The 26710-nt window shown below is 36.4% G+C and overlaps 1 protein-coding gene across 3 annotated transcripts in view; it reads left to right on the top strand.

Annotated features, from left to right (window-relative positions):
• LOC113245852 (neurexin-1-beta) overlaps positions 1 to 26710 on the top strand; it is an 819012-nt gene that overhangs the window by 631986 nt on the left and 160316 nt on the right. For all 3 annotated transcript variants that reach the window (XM_044378176.3, XM_044378172.3, XM_044378170.3), the window contains one exon: positions 25139 to 25310. In XM_044378176.3, coding sequence (XP_044234111.1) covers positions 25139 to 25310 — 172 coding nt within the window. The remainder of the gene's footprint in view (positions 1 to 25138; positions 25311 to 26710) is intronic.

The following is a 26710-nucleotide window of genomic DNA, read 5'->3' as shown; positions in this document are numbered from 1 at the left end:
GTTGTGATCTGACCCCATTGAAATCTCCAGAGAGTTTGGGAAATGCTTTCCAGGTCTAATCTTTGACTTCCATGTTCTGATGTATGATTTCTTCTCATTGCAATTTTCCCCCCACCTTCTTCCCCAAACATAAACAAAAGCTTTAATTGATAATTTGTTGGGTTTCTTAACTGCTGACTTAGCACTTTAGATTTTATCTCTAATTACCCCTATGAGGTTCAGGTAATAACTAACTTCACTGAGTTTTTCCAGCTTCCCAAAGTTGTTTATTAGAGCCTGCAGTACCGTGTCATAAATCTTTCCGATAAACTTCAATTGCTGTAGTCAAGCCAGTGGAAGATCAACAAAAATTGTGCAGCTTTTGAGAGCACCCCAGCAAGAGGTGCAAGCAATTATTTCTTCAGCCTGCAATGTGTTTGCCTTATATTAAAAATTGTTAGTCACAATAACACAGAGAGATTGAGCTTTGGGAGAATTTCAAGCTATGTCTTCAGGCACATTTGGAAAGGTTCAAAAATCAATTAGGCAAGAAACCTAACTACTAGTATTAAAAAGATAGCAAATGTAATTGCTTAGCCCCAAGACTGACCTGTGAAAAATTACTTTTCCTTAATAAGCCTTCTTAATAAGACAGACTGTTTATAAATTGAATATAAATATATATATGTATATAATTCTGATGTAACAGGAAGACTACTACCACTGTTTATATTGGACATACACTAGTAGTATTGAAGAAATATTAAATAAAAATAAATGAAGCATAGAGCTGTCTAGATTGCAAGATTTCCAGAAGTGAATCTGATTTCTCCTTTTTCTTCAAGACAGGTAGTGTAGGGTAACGGTTAACCCCAAACTATGCAGTCAGATGGGCCTAGATTGATCTACTGCTTATTGCCTACACGAGTTGTGTGAGCTTGAGAAAGTTATTGAACGTTGTAAGTCTCAGGCCATACCCAAAATGGAGCTAATAATGGTACTTCCCCCATTGGGTGGTTGTAGGGATTAAATGAGAAAGTGCATATAAACTGGTTTGACCATGCCAGAATAAGAATTAGTGCTCAAGGAATATTGATTCTTGTTGGTATTATCTCAGTCTGGGTGAACTCCTAAGCACCTCAGAAATTTATTTCTTCTGTGGTCCTACGGTATATTTTTTCTAATCAGTGTTTATATATATAACATACATATTTGACTAGATTTTAATTTTTAGAACAGTTTGAGGTTCACAATAAAATTGAATAGAAGGTACAGAGATTTCCTCTATACTCTATATCCCTACACATGTATACCCTTCCCCTTTATAAACATCTCTCACTCTAGTGGTACATTTCTTAGAGCCAATGAACCTCTACTGACACATCACTATCACTTACAGTCCATACTTTACATTAGGGTCTCTTGTTTTGGCAAATGTATAATGACATGTATCTGCTATTATTATATCACTGAGTTGGCACTGCCTTAAAAATGCCCTGTGTTCTGCCTATTGATTCCTCCTCTACCCCCAGATCCTGATAACCACTGATCCTTTTACTGTCTCCATAGTTTTGACTTTTCCAGAATGTCATACAGTTGGAATCATACAGTGTACAGCCTTCTCGTATTGGCTTCTCTTACACAGTAACATACATGTACAGTTTCTCCATATGTTTTCATGGTTTCTTTTTAGCACTGAATAATATTCCATTGTCTGGATAGTACTACAGTTTATCTGTTTAATAAACTTGGTTGCTTCCAAATTTGGGCAATTATGAATAAAGCTGCTGTAAACATCCGTGTGCAGCTTTTGTGTGGACATGTTTTCAGCTTATTTGGTTGAATACCAGGGAACACAATTGTTGGATCATATGGTAAGAATATGCTTAGGTTTTTTAAAAAACTGCCAAGCCATCTACCAAAGTGGCTATACCATTTTGCATTCCCACCAGCAATGAGTGAGAGTTCCTTTTGCTTCCCATCCTCACCAGTATTTGGTGTTGTCATTGTTCTGGATTTTGGCCATTCTATGAGGTGTGTAGTGGCATCTCGTTGTTGTCGTAATTTGCAGTAATGACATATGATGCAGAGCATCTTTTTATATGCTTATTTGCCATCTGTATATCTTCTTTGGCAACGTGTCTGTTCAGGTCTTTGGAGTATTTTTTAATCTGATAGTTTGCTTTTGTATTGATGAGTTTTAAGAGTTTACTGTACATTTTGGATAAACGTTGTTTATCATATATGTCTTTTGCAAATATTTTCTCCCAGTCAGTGACATACTTTTTAATACCAGTAATAGAGTTCAGTTTGTGTATATCTTACATTAATATGTCAGTACTTTATATACCTTCAAAAATAGGAAACAGACCCTGAGTTTGTTCTGTATCCTCGATAGCACCTGTCTAGTCCTTTGCATGATGGAGATACTGAATAATGATTAATTGACCAATTGAATGATTAATATCTAGTGAAAGTCATTTCAGTGTACTGACACCCCAAATTAAGAAGTTTTACAAAAGCACCCAGGACTAGTGGCAATAGGTGAGGCCTGATAGAAATTATATGATCCTTCTCATGCATCAATTTTTAGCATATTAAGATAGATTGTAAATGTGTATCAAGGATAAAGGAAATCATAAAAAGATTATCCTAGAATCAGATTTAAATTTTCCAAAGGCTTTTCAGAGAGAGACTTATGGATAGATCATTTGTATTGGCAGAATTATGGTCACTGGATTATACAACAGATGTCAAAGAGGCAAGTTATGAGTGATCTTTTTGGGTACAGATTTTAAAACTTCTGTGAAAAAATAATACCATAGCAATGGTGAAAAGTAGACACTAATTCATTTAAAAATATTTTGAGTGTCTACTACATGCTGATGCATTGTGTATCAGCCAAAGGTCAAGTTGATACAGATGTACCCAAAAAGCTTTATAAAGTAGTAGGACAGAAGAGTCATATACACAGATAATTATGGTACTTGGTAATTATGTGTAATAGTATATACAAAATCAGGAGAGTAAGAAATTAATTTTGGCTTGGGAAGGGAATCGTTGACTCATCTAACTGGTTTTTATTAAGCACCTACTATGGTTCAATTTCCATGCCAGATAATGGGCCTCAGGGTTGAGTTGCAAAAACCCCATAACTTCAAGATCCGCATTGTGCAGGAATCAGGTCCAAGGGTAGGGAGAGACTCTCAAGGAAGGTAGGGAAAGACTCCCAAGGAAGACATTTTGGAAAAGGTGGCGTTTGGACTTGGCATCAAAGGAGTGCTAGGCTTTGGGTATTTGGAGGTGTGAGTAGGTGTGAGTGATGAGAGGGGAAGCACATTCGGGACACTGGCAACATAAATGGCATAGGCACTTGACTGTTGCACATTCAAAAAACCAAAGAATCTGTGAATTCTTGATTTCTTTTGATGATCATTTTATATCTAGGAATGTATTGTTAATATACTAGTAATAATTACGTTTATTGAGAACTTACTTTGACCTAGACATTATTTTAAACACTTCTCTTTTTTTTTTCTTGAAAACTCATGTATTCCCTGCTAGATCTCTGGGCCAGGTTTGATACTTATTCCCAATTTTAGTAAAGGAAATAATGGCTTGCCTCACGTGGGACTGGGGCACACCTGCAGGCATATTTGGTGCTGAATTCTACACTGCACATCACAGCCATGGGAAAGCTCTTGAAGCCTCTCAGGATTCTGCCTCCACCAAAGAGTTCACAGTTCAAAATATTTTAAAAGGGTATTTTAAAAGATGCTTGCAAAGACAAAAATGTTATGAGAGAGAGAGAGATTGTTCTGAGCCAGTAAATATAGACTTATCAAGTCTAAAGTTCAAACAAGAAGGGTCTTGTGTAACATGGGTTTGTTTTTGTTTTCTGGAAAATGATGGACAAGGAGGGGAGCTGCTTGGCTGAGAGGATGTAATGATGGGAAGAGAGAAAGCGAAGTTGTCTGGCTCCTGTTTAGATTTCGTCTTTCCATCAAACAGGATGATACAATAGAAAGGATAATATGAATCTGAGGAAGTTTAAGCCCAAGATAAACAAGAGAATTAGTGTTTTCAGACAGCAGAGCTGGAAGGGAGTATTTTAGATGAAGAAAAATGTTTGAGCAAAAATAACACAGGTGGAAGATCTGGAAGGGGGGTGGTAAAGTCCTATAATTGCAATTTGAGATCTGTAAGAATAAATATAGGAAAGGTATCTTGCTAATGAACAGTGTGCACGGGTCTGAGAATTTTAGTCTACTAAATGCTCATACCTGCAACTAGTGAGCATGGCTATTAAAAAAAAAAAAAACCCAGACAATATTGATGGAAGAATAATTGCTTAATGAAGGAAGATAGTGCACCGTTGAGCACCCGTCTTATGTATTGCATTTAAGTCAATGTACTGTGTTAAGGTCCTTGAGAATCCAAGTTTATTAACAAACTGGATATGTGAAGGGTGAACAGTTAAAAAAACTTCTCTTCATGATTGATAGTTAAAGAATGGAAAATGAGTCTCTAGGGGAAGAGTTGAGCTGAGGGTGGAAGAAAGACTGGATAACAGTTTTCAAAAAGGTGAAGGGCTGTCATATGGGAAAAAGATACAGATTGCACTGTATTGATCCTTACTGCAGACACATTAAAGAGAGGTAACTTTCAGTTCAAAAGGATTTTCAAAAATGACTAGGCTGATTTGAGAAGTAGTAACATCACTGGCAAGTTTCAAGTAGAACCTAGGTGTCCTTTGTCAGAGAATAGCTTCCTGCATTAGGGGAGAGTCTGGGTCTAAGACCTCTTCCCAGTGCTAAGATTTTGGTTATTTTATTAGTCAGTATTTTAAGAGTCATTGGCAAAGCCCCTCTTATTTCTTTCGCCAATTACCTCCTGATGCATCATGGAACAATCTAAAATAATGGACCAAGGGAAATCCTATGAATTTCCTATGTTTATGGTCTTCAAAAGAAATAGTTGTTTGCAACTTAATGTTTTAAATAATCTGAGCGAATATGATGGAAATAAAACAATTCAAAGGTATAAGTTCTGGAAAGGAAATGAAAGGCAGAAGATATTGACAATTTTATCTTTTAGAGTACTGATATTTTAAAAGGAAACTCAGCTTACAGGCATTCTCTTAAACTATCAATAGGGGAACAATAGAACATTTTTATGACCAATAATGTAAAAGAGTCGATACACATTGTATAGTCTAAATTAAAACCTGGGGGAGAATATTCATTCAGTTGCGTTGTTGAATTATATTTGGTAACCACTACCATCCAATAATGGAGAAACAAGACAAAAAGAGATGCTAGAATTGGCAACATTTCTATTCAGATGCCACCCTTGACCAGTTTTTTATTGCCTAAGACATTATTTTGCATCCACACACACACACCCGACATACAAAGTTGGAAAGAGAGTTAGACTTGAAATTATTTTTTATGTTGAAGTTTATGCAAATTAAGAGGTCTGCTTTCTCAACATTCTTTATTGCTAAGTGTGGAGGGATATCTGGTGTTCTCTTGGTTGTGATGATTGATTTCCTCTATGCCCTACTTGTTGCTTGCATTACACAGACAGTCCCCTGACTTCTGATGGTTCAACTTAGATTTTTCCACCTTATGATGATGTGAAAGTGATGCACATTCAGTAGAAACTGTTCTTCAAATTTCGAATTGTGACCTTTTCCGGGACTAGTGGTATGTGGTACCATACTCTCTCGTGACGCTGGGCAACAGCAGTGAGCTGCAGCTCCTGAATAGCTGACGTATGTACAAGCATTCTGTTTCGGCCTTCCGGTACAGCGTTCGATGAATTACATGTGAAATCAACACTTTGTTATAAAACAGACATTGTGCTCGATGATTTTTTCCAACTGTGTTTGGGGCATGTTTCAGGTAGGTTAGGTTAAGCTCTGATGTTCCATAGGTTAGGTATATTTAAATGCATTTTCAGCCTACAGTATTTTCACATTATGATGGGTTTATGGGGGATGTAAGCCCATTGTAAGTCGAGGAAGAGCTGTATATCTGCCTTAGCTTGATACAAAGGATGGGATACTTCCAGGTGGCCATGCCATCCCCCTTGTGCTTAACAAAGGTTTCCCTTACACAGTAAACATAGGTTTATTGTGGTAACTACATCAACATCATGGAAGTGTAATTGCATATAAATCAAAACCATTGTCAATATAATCATGCTGAATATATTTTTATTTTGTGTTCTAGACTGTCTTTATTTTTGATAGGTTATATATAGCAGAAATCCAGGAAGCATCATTCTACATGCTCATCAATAAATGAAAATAAACTCACCCTAAAATAAAGGTGAAGCATTGCTCTCTGTACACATTTATACTATCTCAGTATAGTTCTCTGGCCTCAGCCAAAGTCAGTGTAGCTGCAATCATGATGGAGAACCAGCCGAGTGTAGGGTCTTTACCCCCACCCATTGCAGCAGTTATTGTCAGACATCTCAACATCCTGGTGGAAACCAGATTTGGTTGTTTTCGTTTTCTTTTCTTGTTTTGTTTTGTTTTGTTTTGTTTTGTTTTATAGGATAAATAAACAATCACAAATCTCAAGCAAATAGAAGGAGTATGCTATTCAGAAGTTACAGCAATGCCCCTTTTGTTTATTGGATTTTTTTTCCTTTAGTCTGTTTTTGGCTAAATATTCTATTTATTGCTCAACATTGGGTCTCACAAATTGAACCATTATAAATGAAAACATATTAAGGTATGTGAAAATTGAGAAGGATCTGCAGAATAGACTAGACTAGACTAGACTAGACTAGAATAGAATCCTACGCCTGAAAAGGATGATCTGGAAAATGGAGATGTTTAGCCAAATGAGGAAATGGAGACAACAGAGTCGTCAAATAATTCGTTCAAGGTCACAACTTTGGTTAGGGACAAAAGTTACAGCTTCCTTGGTGCTCAGGCTACCATTCATTGTTCATTCTTTCTATCATGGGAATTTTCTAGCACAGGAGAGAAAAATAACATAATAGACTTTGGTGAACCCATCACCCAGAGTCAACATTTACAATCATTTGCCAAAAAATGTTCATATACTTTTATGAAACTCGTGTTTCTCTTTCATTCTAAGGTATTTTGCTGAATGTCTCCTACTATTCTTTATGAGGATGTATGTATTTATGATTGGCCGCCTCATTCTTAAAAGAGTTTTTTGGAGATTGGCCCTTAATGCTCTTTGAAATGCCTATTTTTGTGTCCAACAGTGTAGTTTCAGTTTGGTAGCAGCAGTGTGGGATTGTTTTCCTCTTTTTTCCCCAATAATTTAAACTATTATTTCCATTTCCTGTCATACTGATTGCCATGTCTAAAACAAAGCTAAAACGTAATGATGGTAATGTAAAAATCTATTTCTTACTTTAATGGAAGTGCTTTTAGTGTTAAGTATGATGTTGGCAGTAAATTTAAGGTAGATTTGCTTTTATCCTGCTAAGAAATAGTCTCCTATTTCTAGTTTACTCAGTGACTTTTTTAAAAAAATCAAGAATGGTTTTAAATTTATAGAATTTGTCTTAATGATTCATATCGTTTTTCCTCATTTGTCCTAATGATACATGTCAGTAAATTGACTAGTTTTTGAAACATCATGGCATTCTTGATATACACCCAACATGGTCATGTGTGGCATCTGAAGTCAGAAAGAACTAAGCTTGAGTCCTGGGTTTATACTTAGTGGCTGTGTTATTTTGGGCCACATTTCCTCATCTGTAAAATGATCATAGTAATACTTACCTCAGAATTGTAAAGCTAAATCAGTTATATTAATTGTCACACAGGGACTGACTCAGTTAATGGCGCTACCTGAACCAGCCATCTTTGTCGTAGTGGGTTATTCATTTGCATGCTATTGAATACATGTAGGGAATATGTCAATTAGATTTTTATAACCTATGATTATAATATAAATTGGCCTATGGAATTGGGATTTGGAGGAGTGCTACATTTCACTGACTTTTATATGAGGAAGTTCTAATTTTATGAAGTTAGGTGGGTCTTATCTATCATTTTGGGTCTTATCTATCATTTTCTTTATTCTGAAGCAGGTTCTGTCACTGGGGATTATCTATTTCTGTGATTTTTTTTTTTTTTCTCACCAAAGGTAGTATATAGCACTGTAGTAGTCAAAATAAGCAGATTCGAATTCAAGTCTTCATTCTTCAACTGATTAGCAGAGTGACTTTGGGCAAGTGACTAAACATTCTTATGTCACGGTTTATCTATAAAATAATGGTAATAATAACATTTACTTCTCAGAGTTAATGCGAGAATTCAATCATATTTAGTAAATATTTATTTAGTGACCATTATTGGCCAAAACTGTATTCAGTGCTATATTTAAAAAGATTAAACTGGGACCATAGGAAGTACTCATTGACAATTAAAGATTATTGCTGATATTATCAATATTATTAATAACTGAGGCATAAATTGTCTAGGCCAAGAGCCTTTTATCCTGGTAATTTCTGCAGGTATTTCTGTTCTAGTTTTAAATTTTTTAGTTATTTCTGTACCAGTTTATCAGTTTCAGCTCTGTAACAGTGTATGAACATAACTAGGTAGATAACTGGGTAGGTATTTATTCTATTTTTTAAGGGATTGACAATTTGCATAGTGTTTCTATTGTAGTGATTGAGTTTTAAAAAATGTGTCCTAGAAAGTAACATACGATAGTATTTTTGGTAGAATAATTCTAAGGCCAGTAAGAAGTTAAATAACCATAGTAATTTTTTTAAAAAAAACCTCTATAGTGTCTTTAAAGATTAAAGAGATGGCAGAGATGTACCTTTTACAACTTTCAGCTGGATAGGATGAGGGACAGCATGTCACCATTGAAACTCTTAGGGGAGTTTTGGTAGCAAGAGAATGAAAACGGGAATTATTTTAGAAAATTAGATAATAATGCTGTTTAAAAAAATAAGTTGGATTACAGCTAAGATGTGGCTCAGGAATGGGTGAAAATTCAACAATACTTGTGAAACGCTCAGCTGGTGTGTGTGTGTGTGTGTAAGACAGCATGACAAATTTCTTGATGTTGAAAGGTTATTTTAGGTGTTATTACTGAGTTTATTTTTTGTGTGTGCATTTATTTGAAGAACTTGAATGTTGGCTACTTTTTGAATTGATAATTATGTACCATATAGGTTAATGATATGTCTTCCATAACCAGTACATTTCGGTGGTCTCTACTAATGTCAGTGCAGTCATTTGTTAGGAAAACATGTTAAAACAGTTCAGCGCTTGTAGCAGAGATTGGACATTGTGACCATTTAAGCTATAAGATGCATTAAAAACAGAAACAAAATGCTTAGATGGTGTTTAAACTTATGAGAGAAATTTATCAATCCCTCTAGAAAATGTTTTTGTAATTTCTTTTTATGGAAGTTTTTTGGTTGAAATAAATTGTAAGAGCAGATTTTGAAGATACCTGATAGAGTTAATCAAAACAGGAAATTGTATTATTATTTCAAGGGAATATGGAATAATTTAATTTTGAGTAGGAAAGCTAATCAGAAGCTTAATGTCACCAAGCCAATTGTGCTAGGTTCATATTTGTTGCATTTCGGTCCAAGCTGAAATGCTTCCCACATCTCTTACTCACCTATCATTAAGTGTAATTGTTGAATTTTGTGACTTAATCATAGACTGTTACTTGTTAGTTGCTAATTGGAGTGCAACTGGAGCCAATATTAAATATTCTTCTCTCTGTTGACATCAAAGTATGCTCTTTGCTTGAGGAGAAAGAATTTCAGTTATTTTTTGTTCACTTTTTAGTGCAGCATAGGTATTATCTTTATGATTTCTTGCATGAAGTATTCTCACAGAACTGATACTCTTGGGCAATATCTTAGATAAAATTAGCTCAAATTAAAAATGGTATCATTAAAAACTAGACCCATGCTTATATGCTTAGGGAGAAAGAAAAGATGACAGTGATTGAGAGGCTGGTTTCAAACAACTAAGATAAAAATTAAACAACTTGAAGAATTTTGATTTATTAATAGAAAACTTTAAATATTCATGGAAGGAGAATGTTAAACGGCTTCGAACATGGTCATTATATTTTTAAGAGAGGGGTTAAATGAGATAGAATAAGAAACAAGAGTAATAACATTTCTAATCATGACCTGGAAAGTTAACTAAGTTGAAAAATTATAATAGAAAAATACCTCCACTGGGTCAATTCATATTTCAAAGTTCAGCAACACTACTTATTAAATTATCAATATTATTGTGGTACGAAAATGATAGTTTATTTCATTTCTTCTAAAGCCATTGAAAAGTTTCATGTAACGGTACTCTACAAAGTTTTTTTTTTGATACACGCAAACAGTTAACAAAATTCAGATCTGTATCTATTTGATTATGGATTGTAACATTTGAGGGCTTGACCTGCTGAAAAGTTATTAATATTTCGCTTGAAATATTAGGTAGAACACTAGGGGAAACTACAGCTAAGTTTCTCATTTCCTTTTCAACTGAGTCACATTTCGTTTAGCCAAACACCACATGACTGGCTTTGTTATGATGATGACATATTCTGTTGGATTTGATGGAAGTTTGAAGCTCATCTTCCTGAAATGACAACTAATACTAAAAGTGATTTTAAGAAATCTATTAGCCGTGAGGTGGAAAAGATATTAGAGAAAAACAGGGATGCAGACAAGTGGGGAGAGAGGAAAGACAATGGCCATTTTTCCAAGTGCTCTTCCCTAGAGTTTTTGAGCAGCTGGTGACATTCAGACTTACAACTAAACCTAGAGAGTATCATGCTTCCATTTCTGTTCAGAGGGCTCCTGAAGTATGAGAAAATCTGCTCTGGCCCCAAGATACTCTCCTGCGGCCTCTTCTATTTCCAGTGGATCTTGAAGAATGTACGGAGGCAAATAGCATGAAGGGGTTGAAAACATGAGTCTGAAACTAGATAGGCCTGTGTTGGATGTAACTTGATGATATTTTAGTTCTGATTTTAGAGAATTCTCCTACTTGCTTTGAGTTTCAAACATGCTCAACATGATGATTGTAAGGCTGACAAATAAGAGTTATTGTGAGGATTAAAGGAGTGAAGGTTTGCAAAGTAATTGATACATGGCTTGGTATATACAATAGAAGGATGTTGACAGCTCTCTCTTCCCAAGAGGTTTACTGATACTACACCTAAATGGTAATCTCTTCTTAGAATCTTGGACTCCTTCTCAGAGGCACACTGGTATGGCTCAACATCCACAATTTGGAACCAGATTGCTTGAGACCAAATCACAGCTCTCACACTTATTAGGCAGGTGACTGGGGTTAAGTCATTAAATGTTTGAGACTCAGTTTCCTCATCAAATAACTGGAAATAATCTTATATATTTTAATACAGTATCTTCTGTAAACTGCTTAGAAGGGGTGCCTGGCACATAGCAAGTATTTGAGAAGGGTAGCTGTTATCACCATCACCACCACCGTCGTCATCGTCGTCATCATCGTTGTCATCATCATCATCATCATCATCACGTGTCTGCTGCCAAATATAGCCCTTCCCCTATATCCACACTCATTTGGGAAGTTTGGCACTGATATTATGAAACAGTGAATAAGTTAGCTATGGTTCCCATTTGGCCTTAGAATGATATTAATGATTAATTTCTCAGTGGATTTTTACCTTCTCGGGTTTGGTTTGTGTTCATTTTGAAGGAGTGTACATGTTTGGCAGGGTACATGTATAAGTTGGATGTGCGATCACAGCATATCAATCTTGCAGTGATATTTAATGATTAAAGTTTTCTCACGGATAACCCAAGTCCATTGAAGAATACCGTTAATCACATAAGACACAGCCTTCCTATATGGCACTGGCTTTTCAAGTATTGTCAGGACAGACCTTTATGTGTCTTTTGTACTCCAGTGGGTGAACATTAATCAGTTTTTGCTCCATAAAAGGGCATTTCCATAGATAAGCCTTGTACTTTGCTCAGCAGATTGATGCCCAGCTCCACCCTGAAGTCCTCAAGGTTCTTTTCCCCAAAAAATATAGAGGATCCACAATTTGAAGATGGGGGAAACAAGGAAGGAGGTAACCGGACAGAAACAGAATAGCAAAGATCCTAAAATGTCCAGAACATGGTATATTCATGGAAATTAAAGGCTAGTGTGACAAAGCAGTGAGGAAGGGAAGGAGAGAGAGAACATGTGTTCCTTTATAGAGGGCTGATAATTTGACTTCCTTCCAGATATTTATCTTACAGTCTATCTTTACCCTGTTATCATAATCCATAGTCTTCTCAAAATATCCTCTGGCTCTTCTAGGTAGACAGTAAGAAGGGATGACCTCAGGGAACCTCCACTGGTTACTGCTCTCAAGAAGACAGCAATGAACATTTATCTCAGGTTCAAAATGTTCATGAATTATTTACCATTGAGTACTTTGTGTGTTTTCTCGTTAAAATTCTTGGCCAAATTATAGGAAAAACTCATATTTTGACTTCATTTATTTGAATTTTTCCCGAAGTAGGATTGGACTAATTCCTTCTCTTGGTTGAAATTCATTACCTAGAAAAGTACATTTTAGGGACATGGGTAATGAACCTTGTTCATTATCTCTTCCAGGTGAACAGGGAGGTAAAAGAGTCAAGGGTGAAAACTTTTCCTTCTTTAACTAGTTTGTGGAGGGTACTTAAAAAACTAGTAATTTCAAACAGTATTTATAAGGTGGAAAGTGTACAGAGAACTCTTGCTACATCTTAAGATAAAAGGGCTCTCTAGAGAAATAAGTTAACAAGACGTTCTACCCACAAAGAAACTAAATGTGTTACATTAGCTTTGAAATGTAAGCATACAATGATGAATCATTTTTGACATTGTAGCAGCAAATGAATTTTGGAAAATGTGGTGAGTCCCTGTTGATTCAGAAAGTCTTTATATATTTTATTTCATAAGGCACATTGATAAATGAAACTTAGGAACAAACAACTAGATAAATGTCAAGATGCATACTGTTCGGTTCTACATTTGTATTAATATTTTTCCATTCTTAGATTGGAAGATCTTTTAAGTGTGCTTAGCTATCTGTTTTCCAATTGCTTTATTTGTGCAAATGAAGATTTTTCATTTTTTATATGTACTTTCATAACCTACTTTTATCTCCTGGATGAACTTTCCAGTTAATACCTACATATATTCATACAATTGACATATCTCTGTTTCTATGAAGCATCTGTATATTTATATGTGTATCTACATTTGTACATAAAAGCATCTGCCTTTATACCTACATATTTTTGTTCCTTGAGGCCTGTGCACACACTCTTTTCTGTACCTGGCAAACTCTTACTCTCATACTATTGATTTCTTCTCATCTTTGGCTCCTCAAAGAAGCTTTCCTTAACCACTCAGTGCCTCTCATAACATCCTGCTCTTTTCCTTCTTGACATTTAGCACACTTTATATGCTAATATAAATTTTAATGTAGAAAGAGATAATTCAAGTCTTAAGCTTCATGTTGACAGCGTTGCCACCAGTTTTGTTAACCACTGTTTATTCAGAACCTAGCAGAATATCAGCATAGTAGGAAGTCTGTTTGTATTTGTTAGATTGAATCGAATGAATGAATGATTGTTGAGGACAAAACTTGTGTGTTAAGATATTTCCAAAATTTTAGTGTCCTTTATGCAAGAAAATCATGTGGTTTAGGGAAATGAATGTATTTAAACACAACTAACACGGGTGCCTGGGTGGCTGAGTCGGTTATGTGTCTGCCTTTGGCTCAGGTCATGATCCTGGAGTCTCAGGTTTGAGTCCTGCGTCAGGCTCCCTGCCTGGTGAGGAGTCTGCTTCTTTCTCTGACCCTGCCCCCTCTGATGCTTTTGCTGTCTCACTCTCTCCCCCACGCCAAAATAGAAAAAGACTAAAAAAATTTTTAAAAATAAACACAACGAACAAATACATTTAAAAATTTTTGAGCCCTAGAAAGAGTGGTATAGTGTTTTTGAGAAATACACTGCACCTAATAGGCACTTGATAAACATTTCTTGACATTATTTTATTTTATTGTATTTTATTTATTTTTTTATATTTTCTTTTTGTGGCAATATTAGTGTTTGAAGAAAGATCATTATCTTCAGGAGTTTCGGCCTTAGAGATGCCAGATGCTCTTCTGAAAACTCTCCTCTGCCATCACACACATGAACGTAGATTCATTTTTGAAGGCTGCAGAAATTGTTACTTGGTATGCTGGGAATAATAGAGCCTTGCTGATTCTATAGAAAACAGTCTTTGGAAAATGCTTTTCTCTGCCCATATGCACACATTTGCTTTTTCTGAAGACGTCAGACAGGTAGTCCTGGACTAGATGTCAATAAGAAAGAAAAGGAGAAAGGTAGCACCGTCAGTTTTTCTCTTGGAATGCATTTCAATTAGGGATCTGCTTGAGGCTTGTGAAAACCAAGATAGCATTATTAAAAAGTCAATCCATCATACACAGTTGAAAATACTATCTCATTATTATTTTTCTGGTTGCAAGTCACAGTTCACCAAACACAACTTTAAAAAATGTTATCCCCTCCATACTGACCTTTTCATTTCATGTATAGCTCGTAAACATTCATCAACTGGAGCATTAAAAATAATTTTATTTATCTCTTGATATTTTTTTAATACTTAAAAAAATACAAAGGCTAATTTTATTTTACTTAAAACCTAGTTACTGAGGTAGCATTTACCATACAGAGAACTTAAATCACCATCCAAAGATGTTTCGTCTATTTGTCTGAAAAATGTGGTACTCTGTGCTATGGAAATTTGGAACATTACAGGGTACTGTAATTATGTAGTCAGCTCTCCACAAAAATGATGGTCCTGGGATACAACAAATAAATGAAATCCGCAAATAATCCCAAGCCTTTTTTATAGAAAAACCTTTTTACATAGAAATGCCAACAACCAGCTGAATTGATAGAGCCGAATGTCCTTTCCCTATCTGGTTCCTGGTGGAGGTAATAATAAGCAGTGTAATGGCCCAAAGAGAAGGAATCAGAGAAAAGCAGAGAAACAAAGGTTATGGTTTTAATCAGTGCTGGAAACACAGTGTTTATTGCACAAAGTTTCCTGAATGACTGTAAAATGTGAGCAAAGCTAATTTAACACCCAACCAAGGATTTTAAAACAACAGTCATAAAACAAATCAAAAAACTTAAAAAAAAAAAAACACACACACACAAGCTCTATCTTATGAGCCCACTGCACTTTGAGCAAGGCTGAACTTTAGCCAGTGTGGATCTTAGCTTTTCTTGCACAGATTTAAGGAATTTGTCATGATGCCACGTCAGGTACCATGGGCTAAGTATTCCAACTGGAGACATTACCACTGAAAATTACGAGCCTTGCATAGGCCGCCAGTCAGTGCCTGTTTTTTGCTTTGATATCTGGATTTTTAAAATTATTATTCAGGGGAGGATGCTCAACCATAGAACACATTCTTTATATATAAGAACACATTTAGGGGCGCCTGGGTGGCACAGCGGTTAAGCGTCTGCCTTCGGCTCAGGGCGTGATCCCCGTGTTATGGGATTGAGCCCTACATCAGGCTCTTCTGCTATGAGCCTGCTTCTTTCTCTCCCACTCCCCCTGCTTGTGTTCCCTCTCTCGCTGGCTGTCTCTATCTCTCTGAAATAAATAAATAAAATCTTAAAAAAAAAAAAAAAGAACACATTTAAAGATGGGTATTTCTACTTGGTGGTGGTTACCATTTCAGTGGATGGGAATACAGAATTAATGATCCCAATGGGATGATTTTGATTCCCAAGAGCATCAGATGCTTAATTTCATTCTTCATTGTGCATGATATCATGCAGAGATGTGCTGTTTCGACCACAGTAAGTACAACAAAAAAGGCTTGATGACATCTCTGAACCCATGGCCACTATGGAGAACTTGTTCATAAGGGTTCAAGAAGGTCTTTCCAAATATAAAGGATAATCTGGTTTTGATTCAACTGATGAACAAAATAGAGATAATCTCCAAATATCAACATTAAGTTATTGCTCCTTTCAAAGATATATGAGCCAGTCACTTAATGGGCTAGTTTCACCTTATATTGTTTTGATTCTTGATTTAATTTCCTCTAAAGACAGATAATATGAGGAAAGGGAGGCATTAAAAACACTTGGTGTTGTCTTTGGAACTCAGCATCTATCCATCCTCAAAAGAACTCTTTGACCCTCCTCACCTAGCAATACCAAGTCCTACATACCTGGCAAGGCAAAAGTGCTTGCTCATAAAGACAAGTCCCTCCATCCCTGCTGGAGTGAGGAGTCATAATTTCTTAGGAAATAACACATATGATTTCCAAAGGTGTGCCAGGTTACTCTGAGACATTGACCTAGTGGGATATCCCCCTGCCCTTCCCAAATTAGAGAATTCCTGATTAAATGCTACAGTTCATCTATTTTATAAATTTTGAAAAAATTAAAACACATTCAGATTTCAGTGTCTTTGATGTATTTAAAAAAACTAGTTATTTCTAAACTGTGTGTATGTGTGCGCACATGCTAAGTGCTTAGCCATTCATGTAGGCTTTTCAGAGTTCTAATATCATTGAGATGGGAGGGGTCATAGAGGTTGCCTAAGCAAGGAGTCTCTGCTTCAGCACAACCAATGGCAGGACAGTGTATCCCATAGGGGAGCATGATTAGATTTTAGAATATTCTCTCTTAAGCCACCTGGTAGATAGATGCTCTGACTCTGGTCAAGTCTCAGCCTTTTTGAGCTTTAGCTTCCGCAGTTTATAAAATAGACATGCTGCTTCACAAGTGTTGTGACGATCAGTGAGTTATCGTGTGTCCTAACTAAACTGTAATGGCTATATAATTCAAGCATTGCTTTAATTAACTTCCATCAACCTACTAAGGAGCAAAACAATGTTTTCCAAGTGTAAAAATAATAATAATAGGAGCAATAATAATAATATAGCTCATAGGCACTGGGTAGCCATTAAGAGTGCTAAGAATTTTATATGCATTATCTCATCAAAAGGAAATTGCAATGTAATGAAAATGTTCTGAAATTAAATACTGGTGATGGTTGCACAACCTTGTGGATATACTAAAACCACTGAAGCATATATTTTGAAAGGGCTCATTTTATGATATGTGATATTATATCTCAATTAAAAATTGTATGTGACAGAGTTTTGGAAAATTACAAATGTACAGGTCATCTGCAAAGTGCTGTGAAGAGTACAGTGAGGCATAAATCAGTTTTTTTTCCTACTCTCAAGCTCTCTGTAATATAGTTAAGACATTAAAACAGATGCATAAAAACTACCACCCACAGAAGTACCTGTGGGAGGACTGTCACAGGCTTACACAGAGTATTCGATACACCGAGGACCAAGAGATGAGTACAACCCTCGAGGAGGATAGTATCATTGTCCAGGATATAGTGTCATGGAATCAAAGGAACTCTACAGTTCTGTAGAATGGAGTTGGATAGAAAAGGCATACTACCCTTAATGGAGATGAGATTTGATGGGAAAATGAAAATACCGTTTTCTTAGAAAGTATTACCCCAAATGAGATCTTTCTGAAGTGGCATCGCTGATGATCTCTCCCACTTCTTGGCTTCAAGATCTTTTCCTGGAACGTGGACGACTTCGAAGTCGTTCTTTTTTAGAAAGCCCCTCCACTATGGTCAAGTCCCAGCACCGATATTTATTAGCATTATGGTTTGGGACACATTATTTAAAGTCTCTGAGTAAATAGAAAAAAATAGCACTCAGCGTTCAGGTTGGCTGGGAGTTTAAAGTGATAAATTGTCTAGAGCTCAATGGGTTGCACGCAGTGAGCACTCTGGGATGCAGGCCCTGGAAAGAGATGCGAGACAAAGGGAAGATATCTTCTGTGTTCCTGGATGTTTTTGGTATCCACTAGCTGTGTTACAGCTGTCTACATGCTGACTTGCTCCTGCCACACATTCAGGGGCTCCCTGAGGCCCATGAGAGCAGTTCCCCACAGTGCGCCCTGCTGCTCCTTGCCGCTCCCTCAACCTGTTTGTGGGTGTGAATATTTGCATGTGCGACTTGTCTTCTTGATTTGACTGAAAACTTCCTGTGGGACAGAGAACACACTTTACCTGTTGGTACTGTCTACACACTTAGCCCAGTGCAAAATGCATGTTATATATTCCACTTTTTTATTAGCTAAATGAATAAAAACTATTATTCAATGGGAAAAGTGGGAGACAAGGCGGTAGTACCTTCTTGTTCTTGAAATGATGATGCTGAGTGTGTTTTATGTAGGAGGAGGGGTAGTGCATTTCCAGCTCGGGGCCAGGTTGCGAGAACTAGAACAAAAATATATCTAGATTGGTAAACACAGTCTTTACCAGATTAGGAAGACCTCTTAGTCATTCATTTGGAAATGTATTTGGGTTAAATTAGCAATTCTCCAAATCAGTCTGTTTGTGTCGACGTGAGAGAACAGGTGGCTGTCTGACACATTCTGTAGTGTTACTTATTCCGGCAACAGTGACTGTAGGCCCCAGAGTCTCCCTGAGGCCTTAAAACCTCTGTTCCCTGGTGAGGATTAGTCTCTGGAGGAGCAAAACATAACATTCAACCTGACTCCCACTTCAGTTGGCGATGTAAAATTGGACCATGGGAGTTGTTCTGTATTCTGAAATGAGCATAAGCATTCAGTGTATTTGAAGGCATTGTCAAGTTTTATCCAAAGTGGGGCCCTGGAGTATAAGACTGTATCGTGTTGCACAGCAGAAGCTTGTAGACCAGAAGTAAGTGTTCTTGCCGATCTACGTGCCATTCTGGCTTGCACCCTTGTTCATCTTGTTTGTTGATACTCTAAAAGTATGGTAAACAAATAAAAATAACGGAAGATAGTTTTTTTTTTTCATTTTTGGTTGTTTTCCTTGACATAGTTGAGCCGCACAATTCTACATAACATCCCCAAAATAGGGGGGAAAAATCAGTGGACAGGATAAATCTTTACATTTATGTACTCTGTTTTCCCTGTTTTGTATGTATACAGATTGAAATAGATCTGCATCTGTAACATTCAGACATCTTGCTTGAAGTACGCCCAAGAGATCAAGTACACCATTACATTAAATCTTAATCTTGGTTAAAATAAATATTTTCAAGTGAATATGTGATTACAGATGGAATTAAAAGGTGCATGAAACTATAGTGCCACTTGCTAGAACTTTCAAGTTCCTTTCCTGTGTCATCTTTCATGTTTCCTTTTAACTTGGTTTAATAATATGATCCTTATTCAGAAATGAGCTTTTGTGAAAAAATCAGTAATTACTTTTGTCACTATTTATTTAATGAATCCATGGAAAGACTTCATTAAATTATAAATGCCTTGTTACTGATATTCTCATAATAGATTTTTGAAATTATATGTGAGCCAGTTATCTATTTCAAGGAAGATACAATGCTGAAAGATCAGTGCGTGTCCAGTGAAATTACTGCTGGTTTCGCTAATACAATATTCATGAGAATTTGCCAGAGACAATCACATTTAATCCCAGAGAATAAGAATTTGAAATGGATTCTTTTGAATTGTAATTATCTATTGGCAAGAAAGTTTAGCAAGTTTTATTGTTTATATAATTGAAATGACTTGCTGTTCTGTCAATATGGGAGGGGTGTGTTTTGAGGATATTTACAGTTTCTGAATGAAATCATAAATATTGGTCCTCTAGATATGCTTCGTATTAATATTGTTTGGTTTACGTGCATTTTTAAAGACTTATTTATTCATTTTAGAGGGAGAGAGTGAGCTTGAGCCAGGGGAGAAGGGTGGTGATTGGGGAGGGGTAGAGAGAGAGAGAGTCCTAAGCAGACTGAGCTGAGTGCAGAGCCCAACACAGGGCTTGATCTCAGGACCATGAGATCATGGCCTGAGCCGACATCAAGAGTCAAGAGTCGGATGCTTAACCGACTGTGCCACTCAGGTGCCCTTTTATGTGCATTTTTAATTTGTTTGTTTTCAGGGATAAAATGGACTCTATGGCTTGATGCTGGGTAGGGTAAATTATGTCTGATTTCATGTGGAGTCTGTTGTCTGAACCTACTTCGGTGGTATTCAGTTCTGTTCTAGCTGACTGGAGTTTGAATTCATGAGATGTTAAAGGTTTTGGAAGTCAAAGGACCAAATCAAGATATCCAGGAAAGGATGGGCATAGATTAAAAGTCAGAAATTCTCCACGCATCACCAACCCTCGTTGTTCCTTAATAGTTTTTTATTATGTGGCAAGAAATCAATCACTGCAGAATCTGGGGATTTCTATATCCTAGAAAATATGCATTTTACATTTGATTTTGCTGAAAAAGCTAGGGACAACATAAAGGGACTTTTTTCAGAGTTTGTACATATTGTACCTTTAGCATTGTAATGCTTCTATTCACAGAACTTGAATCTCGTTAATAATTAGAACTCTGATAATAAGAGACTATTGTGGCCTTCCTATCAGAACTAGTAGGGAACTTTAAGAATTCCTTTCCATCTATCCTGGGATAAGAAACATGTCTGTAATAGGAGAAACCCTAAAACAGTGGACAACTCCAGAGTAACGGATATCTTCATGCACTTGTTATGTCGAAAGGGCTGGTTTTCTAGCAGGAAAGATAAAACAGGTAGAAAAGAACAGCTAGATTAACCAAATCTGCTAACTGCAGTTATAGGATGACCCAGCATTCCTCAAATTCAGCCTAGCGTAATCATTAGGAGCGCAAACTCTAGAGCGAGACTGCTTGGGCTGAAGCACAGCTTTTCTCTTTCTAGCTGGGTGAACTTAGCCAAGTTACCTTTTCACTCTGTGCTTTAGTTTCCTCACCTGTCACATGGAGATAAAATAGTACCTATCTCCTGAGGCTGTTATGAGAAATACCAGCGTTAATGTTTGTAAAGTCCTCAGGACACTATAAAGTTGTTTGTTGAATAAAGGAAGCAACAAATCTCTTAAATAAGATTCTTAAATTCACCCCCTCCGTGGAGCTATATCACACACGTGTCTAAGGGAAACAGTACACCTGAACCCTGCATACCTTTTAAAATTGCCCTACTCTTTGATTTTGAGTTTCCTAAGAACCAAAGTCAGAAAGGAAGTACGATTTTAAGTCATATTGCCCATCAAGCCCAAAACAAATAAAAGCACATAAATTAAAGTCCATATTCACCTAACTATAAGAAAGCGATCTTTTATAGATAGTAAGAAGCAGAAAAAGAAAAAAAGGAACCTTGTGCATATCAGTATGAAGGGTACAACAAGCACTGTCCAAATTACATCTTCAGATACTTCCATTTAGTTGATGTGGTTTTGTACAAGATTTTCTTAAAATAACTCTGAGTGTAAGCCGATGCCATACTCTTGCCGCCTAGTTCAATGATGGGAATCCAGTGAGAGGTTAAGAGGATGTGGTCCAAATCTTCTGGTTTTCTGATATTCTGATTGTAAATTTCTGCAGGAATGGATAGATTTTATGTCCTTTGGACCCTTCTTCCCCCATGTTGTTCCTCTCAACTGAGGTTTGATGAAAGGTGAGCTGAAGACAGTTTGAGGTTATGTACTCTGTGGGGGGCCTGCAGTGTGGGTATTCTGTGCTACTGATTAAGGGCAAATCCACACACTTTACAAATCAGCTGAGCTTGTGGTAGAGCTGACAGCCCTGCTGCTAGAGACTGCTTCTCGGAGGCCGAGGACATAAGCGCACTCTTCTTTGCTGCCTCATAGTATGAAATTCTAAGGTTAACAGTCACAAACTTTGCACTTAGAATGATTTTAATGCTGCTTTGCATAATTCAGAGAGGAGGGTAATTTTAGATAACTGCATCTTGGCTTAGGTATAAACCAAAAATGAGGGACTGAATCCTAGTTCTACTTCCTGTCTATTAAGTTACCTGACCTTGAATAAGTCATTGTACCATCCTGTGTCATAGTTTCATCATCTGTAAAAAAAAATTGAGTGAGTTTTAGGCTTTTAGTATTTGATGACTCTTTTTGTGAATAAGGACTAAGAAACTGTCCTCACTAAATGCCTGTTCATGTGCCCCATACCCTTGAGGATGCTTTTCTCTGTTATGAGTATTTACCATTTGTCTCTAAACAGACTTAATTACTGTGATTTTTACCAGTTATTAAAAGAGAGAATGTCGGGGCGCCTGGGTGGCTCTGTCATTAAGCGTCTGCCTTCGTCTCAGGTCATGATCGCAGCGTTCTGGGATCGAGCCCGTATCCGGTTCCCTGCTCAGCGGGAAGCCTGCTTCTCCCTCTCCCACTCACCCTGCTTGTGTTCCCTCTCTCTCTGCCTCTCTCTCTGTCAAATAAATAAATAAAATCTTAAAAGAAAAAAAAATCTTCTTTAAAAAAAAAAGAGAGAAAATGTCAAGTCTTTCTTGGGGGGGGATGGAAAGAGTAGAGTAAGGGAACTATGTTAGAGACATGATGGGTTGTCCTTTCACACAGGCAGCTGTGCACCTTTTCTGTGGCAACCTCTGGGAGTTCTCTTGAAAGTGTTTCTATTGGCATATCAATCATCCATTAAGAGATGCTCCAAATTGACCCAAATGTCAAGAATCTTGCTTTCCAGTACATGAATTTGTCAAAAATAAAATTGGAGAAGAGCAGTTGTCTGAATCATGTTCTTGAACAATACATTGTATGTAATTTTTTGTTTAAATTTGTGGTTTCCTTGAACAGGGACTAGGAGGGTGGGTGGGAAGTAACTACATGACAAGAGAAAATGCCTCTTAGAGGACCTAAATAATGTTATGAAAGGAACCCAAGATGAACTTAACTGAACCATGACTATCTTGAAGGAAGTGATTATACACACACACACACACACACACACACACACCATTGTATACACACACACACTTATCTCTGATCTCTGCTTTTACTTTTTATTTAATTTATTTAAACTAAATTGGAAAAAAAAATTCACCCATTTCCACCACCCCTCATCCCCTGCTTCTTGCAGTCACCAATCTATTGTCTGTATCTCCAAAGTTGGTATTTGTTTGTTTAGATTCCACATATAAGATCATACAGTATTTGTCATTCTCTGACTTATTTCACTCAGCATAATGCCCTTGAGGTCCATCTGTGTTGTTGAAAATGGCAAGATGTCATTTTTAATGGCTAATATTCTATCATATATACCATGATTTCTTTATTCATTCATCCATCAATGGATCCTTAGGTTGTTTTCATATCTTGACTACTATAAATATTGCTGCAGTGAACACGGGCGCATATATCTTTCTGAATTAGTGTTTTTGTTTCCTCTGGATATATACCCAGAAGTGGAATTACTGGATCATATGATAGTTCTATTTTTAACTTTTGAAGAACCTCCATACTGTTTTCCATAGTGGTTGTACCAATTTACATTCACATCCACAGTGCAAAGGGTTTTCTTTTCTTCATATCCTCACCAACACTTGTTATTTCTTGCCTTTTGATAATAGCTGTTCAAACAGGTGTGAAGTGATATCTCACTGTGGATTTAATTTATAATTTCCTGATGATTATGATGTTAGGCACATCTTGTTATGTACTGGTTGGCCATCTGTATGTCTTCTTTGGAAACATGTCTATTCAGATCTTTGCTCATTTCTAAATCGGATTGTTTGTTTTGTTGCTAGTGAATTGTATGAGCTCTTTATGTATTTTGAATGTCAGCCCTTTATCAGATACATGATTTGCAGTTATTTTCTCCCATCCACTAGGTTGCCTTTTCATTTTATTGATGGTTTCCTTTGCTGTGCAGAAGTTTTTTAGTTTGATGTAGTCCTACCTACTTATTTTTGCTTTTGGCTTGAGATTAAAAAAATCATCAGCAAGACTTGTATGAAGGACCATATTGCCTATGTTGTCTTCTAGGATTTTTATGGTTTCAGGTCTTACGTTCAAGTCTTTAAGACATTTTAAATTAATTTTTGTGTATTGTCTAAGATAGTGGTCCAGTTTCATTCTTTTACGTATGGCTGTCCAGTTTCCCAATGCCATTTGTTGAAGAGACTGTTCTTCCTCTGTTATATATTCTTGGCTCCTTTGTTGTAGATTAATTGGTCATATATGTGTGGGTATATTTCTGGGCTCTTTATTTCACTGATTTGTGTATCTGTTTTTTATGCCAATAACATAGTAATGTAGCTTTGTAATATAGTTTGAAATCAGGGAGCCTGGGGGCGCCTGGGTGGCTCAGTCGTTAAGCGTCTGCCTTGGGCTCAGGGCGTGATCCCGGCATTCTGGGATCGAGCCCCACATCAGGTTCCTCTACTGGGAGCCTGCTTCTTCCTCTTCCACTCCCCCTGCTTGTGTTCCCTCTCTCACTGCCTGACTCTCTCTCTCTGTCAAATAAATAAATAAAATCTTAAAAAAAAAAAAAAAATCAGGGAGCCTGATGTCTCTAGCTTTGTTTTTCTTCCTCAAGATTGGTTTGGCTATTCAGGGTCTTTTGTGGTTCCATGCAAATTTTATGATTCTTTGCTCTATTTCTGTGAAAAATGACACTTGAATTTTAATAGGGATTGCATTGCATCTGTATAATGGTTTGGGTAGTATGGACATTGTAACAATATTAATTCTTATAATCCATGAACATGGAATTTATTTACATTTATTTGTGTGTTCCTCAATTCATGTCATTATCTTAAAGTTTTCAATATACAGGTCTTTCACCTCCTTGACCAAATTTATACCGATGCATTTTATTCTCTTAGATGTAATTATAAATGGAATTGTTTTCTTAATTTCTCCTTCTGATAGTTCATTATTAGTGTAAAGAAAAAGAAGAGATTTTGGTCTATTGATTTTGTATCCTACAACTTTACTGAACTTGTTTATTAGTTTTTTTATGGAGTTTTTTTTGGTTTCTATATATAATGTTGTATCAGCTGTAAATAGTGACAGTTTTAATTCTTCCTTCCAATTTGGATGCCTTTTATTCCTTTTTCTTGCCTAATTGCTGTGGCTAGGAGTTCCAACACTATGGTGAACAAAAGTGGCAAGAGTGAACATTGTTGTCTTGTTCCTATACTTAATTCTTATTAAATGCTGACTAATCAGTATAACTTCATACAACTTTTTTTGTCCCCTCCTCCCTTCCAGCACCAAGGAAAAATTGGAGTTAAATTTAATGTTGGGACAGATGACATCGCCATTGAGGAGTCCAGTGCAATCATTAACGATGGGAAATACCATGTAGTCCGTTTTACGAGGAGTGGTGGCAATGCCACGTTACAGGTGGACAGCTGGCCAGTGATCGAGCGCTACCCTGCAGGTAAGCCAGTGAATGTGTACTGGGGGAAAATTTTATGAAAAGCAAACTGGAAAACAAAGCAGTATTTTGCGTCCGTTTCACCAAATTGTGGGTTTTCTGAGAAACCATCAAGTATTTATTGGACTTTAAAATCATGTGAATGTAATGCTGTCCTAAACTGTTCTTGATACAGTGTACAAATGACATTTTATAGGAGAACTTGAAGGCACACAGTATTGTTTGCAAAATTCAGGACATCAGTGAAACCAGAAAAATGCACACATGAAAGGCACAACATGTCAAAGTTCTTTTTACTGGATCTTTGCATTTGAACAAAGGAAAGGCTTTGTCAAAAGTAACAAGAGTTAAAATTTAAAACTCAGGGAAGGAATATTACACACTTTTCTCTGAAAGAAAATGGGACCAGGTTGTCCTTTGATGGTGGTGCAGAGCTGAAACTCATGAAAGGTCAAGAGGGCCATGGGACAAACAGAGGAATAGTAAAGGAATGATATGTAGTACTCTGAATCATCAGTTATAAAAACATGCAACTAACTGAAATTTGTTTTCACTGTCATATGACCATATGGGAGTTTCACAAGGGTTCTGTTACACTAGCATTACTCTTTTCAAGTCTATAAAATGAATGTCAAGCTATTATTGATAAAATAAAAATTACCTTTTTCATTGTTAATCAGCTTTGTCAGTTTTACATTATTGAAACAAAAGCAGTAGATGAGAAACTTAAACCAATGTTACCTGGGGTTGCATATAGTCTCAGTTTTAAAAAAGCATGTTATTTTTAAGTAAAATACAAATTAAAAGTATAATGGTTATTTTACTTCATTTATTATCCTCTTTATATTTTAGTACAAAAGAGGTTAATAAAAACTTCAGCCTCATTTCTCTCTGCTCCCCTTTTAGATACAACTGACTTGTACAACAGATTTATAGCACAGTATAAAGAAAGAATATAAAAAGTTTTCATTTTGTACAGTAAAAATGACTACCAAAATGTGCATAAGCCTCTGTTACAAGTTTTTGTTTCTTGTCAGAAATAATTTGAGGAAATAACTAACTTATTAAATAAAGATTAATTTTTCTTGGTACTGACTCATGATTAGGAAATGTCTAATGAAATGTCTGTGATGCCCTTCTGGACCTTTCCTGATTTAAAAATATCTACAGCTTCAAGCCTCATTTCAGATCTATTCTGGTGCTCTGTAAATATTTGCTGAATTAAGTATAATAAAAAAAAAACCCAACTCTGTGACAAAATTCAGAAGCAAGCACATTAAGAATATGTCGTGCCCATTATAATACTGGGAAATAGTAGGCAGTCAATAAATATTTGCTGAATAGATGTCCTGGGAATTATCCCAATTTTACTCCTCAATTATAAGAATGTACACCTTCTTTTA

This window comes from Ursus arctos, unplaced genomic scaffold, assembly GCF_023065955.2.
Source record: "Ursus arctos isolate Adak ecotype North America unplaced genomic scaffold, UrsArc2.0 scaffold_8, whole genome shotgun sequence".
Lineage (NCBI taxonomy): Eukaryota > Metazoa > Chordata > Mammalia > Carnivora > Ursidae > Ursus > Ursus arctos.
This window is presented reverse-complemented; position numbering and strand designations above follow the sequence as displayed.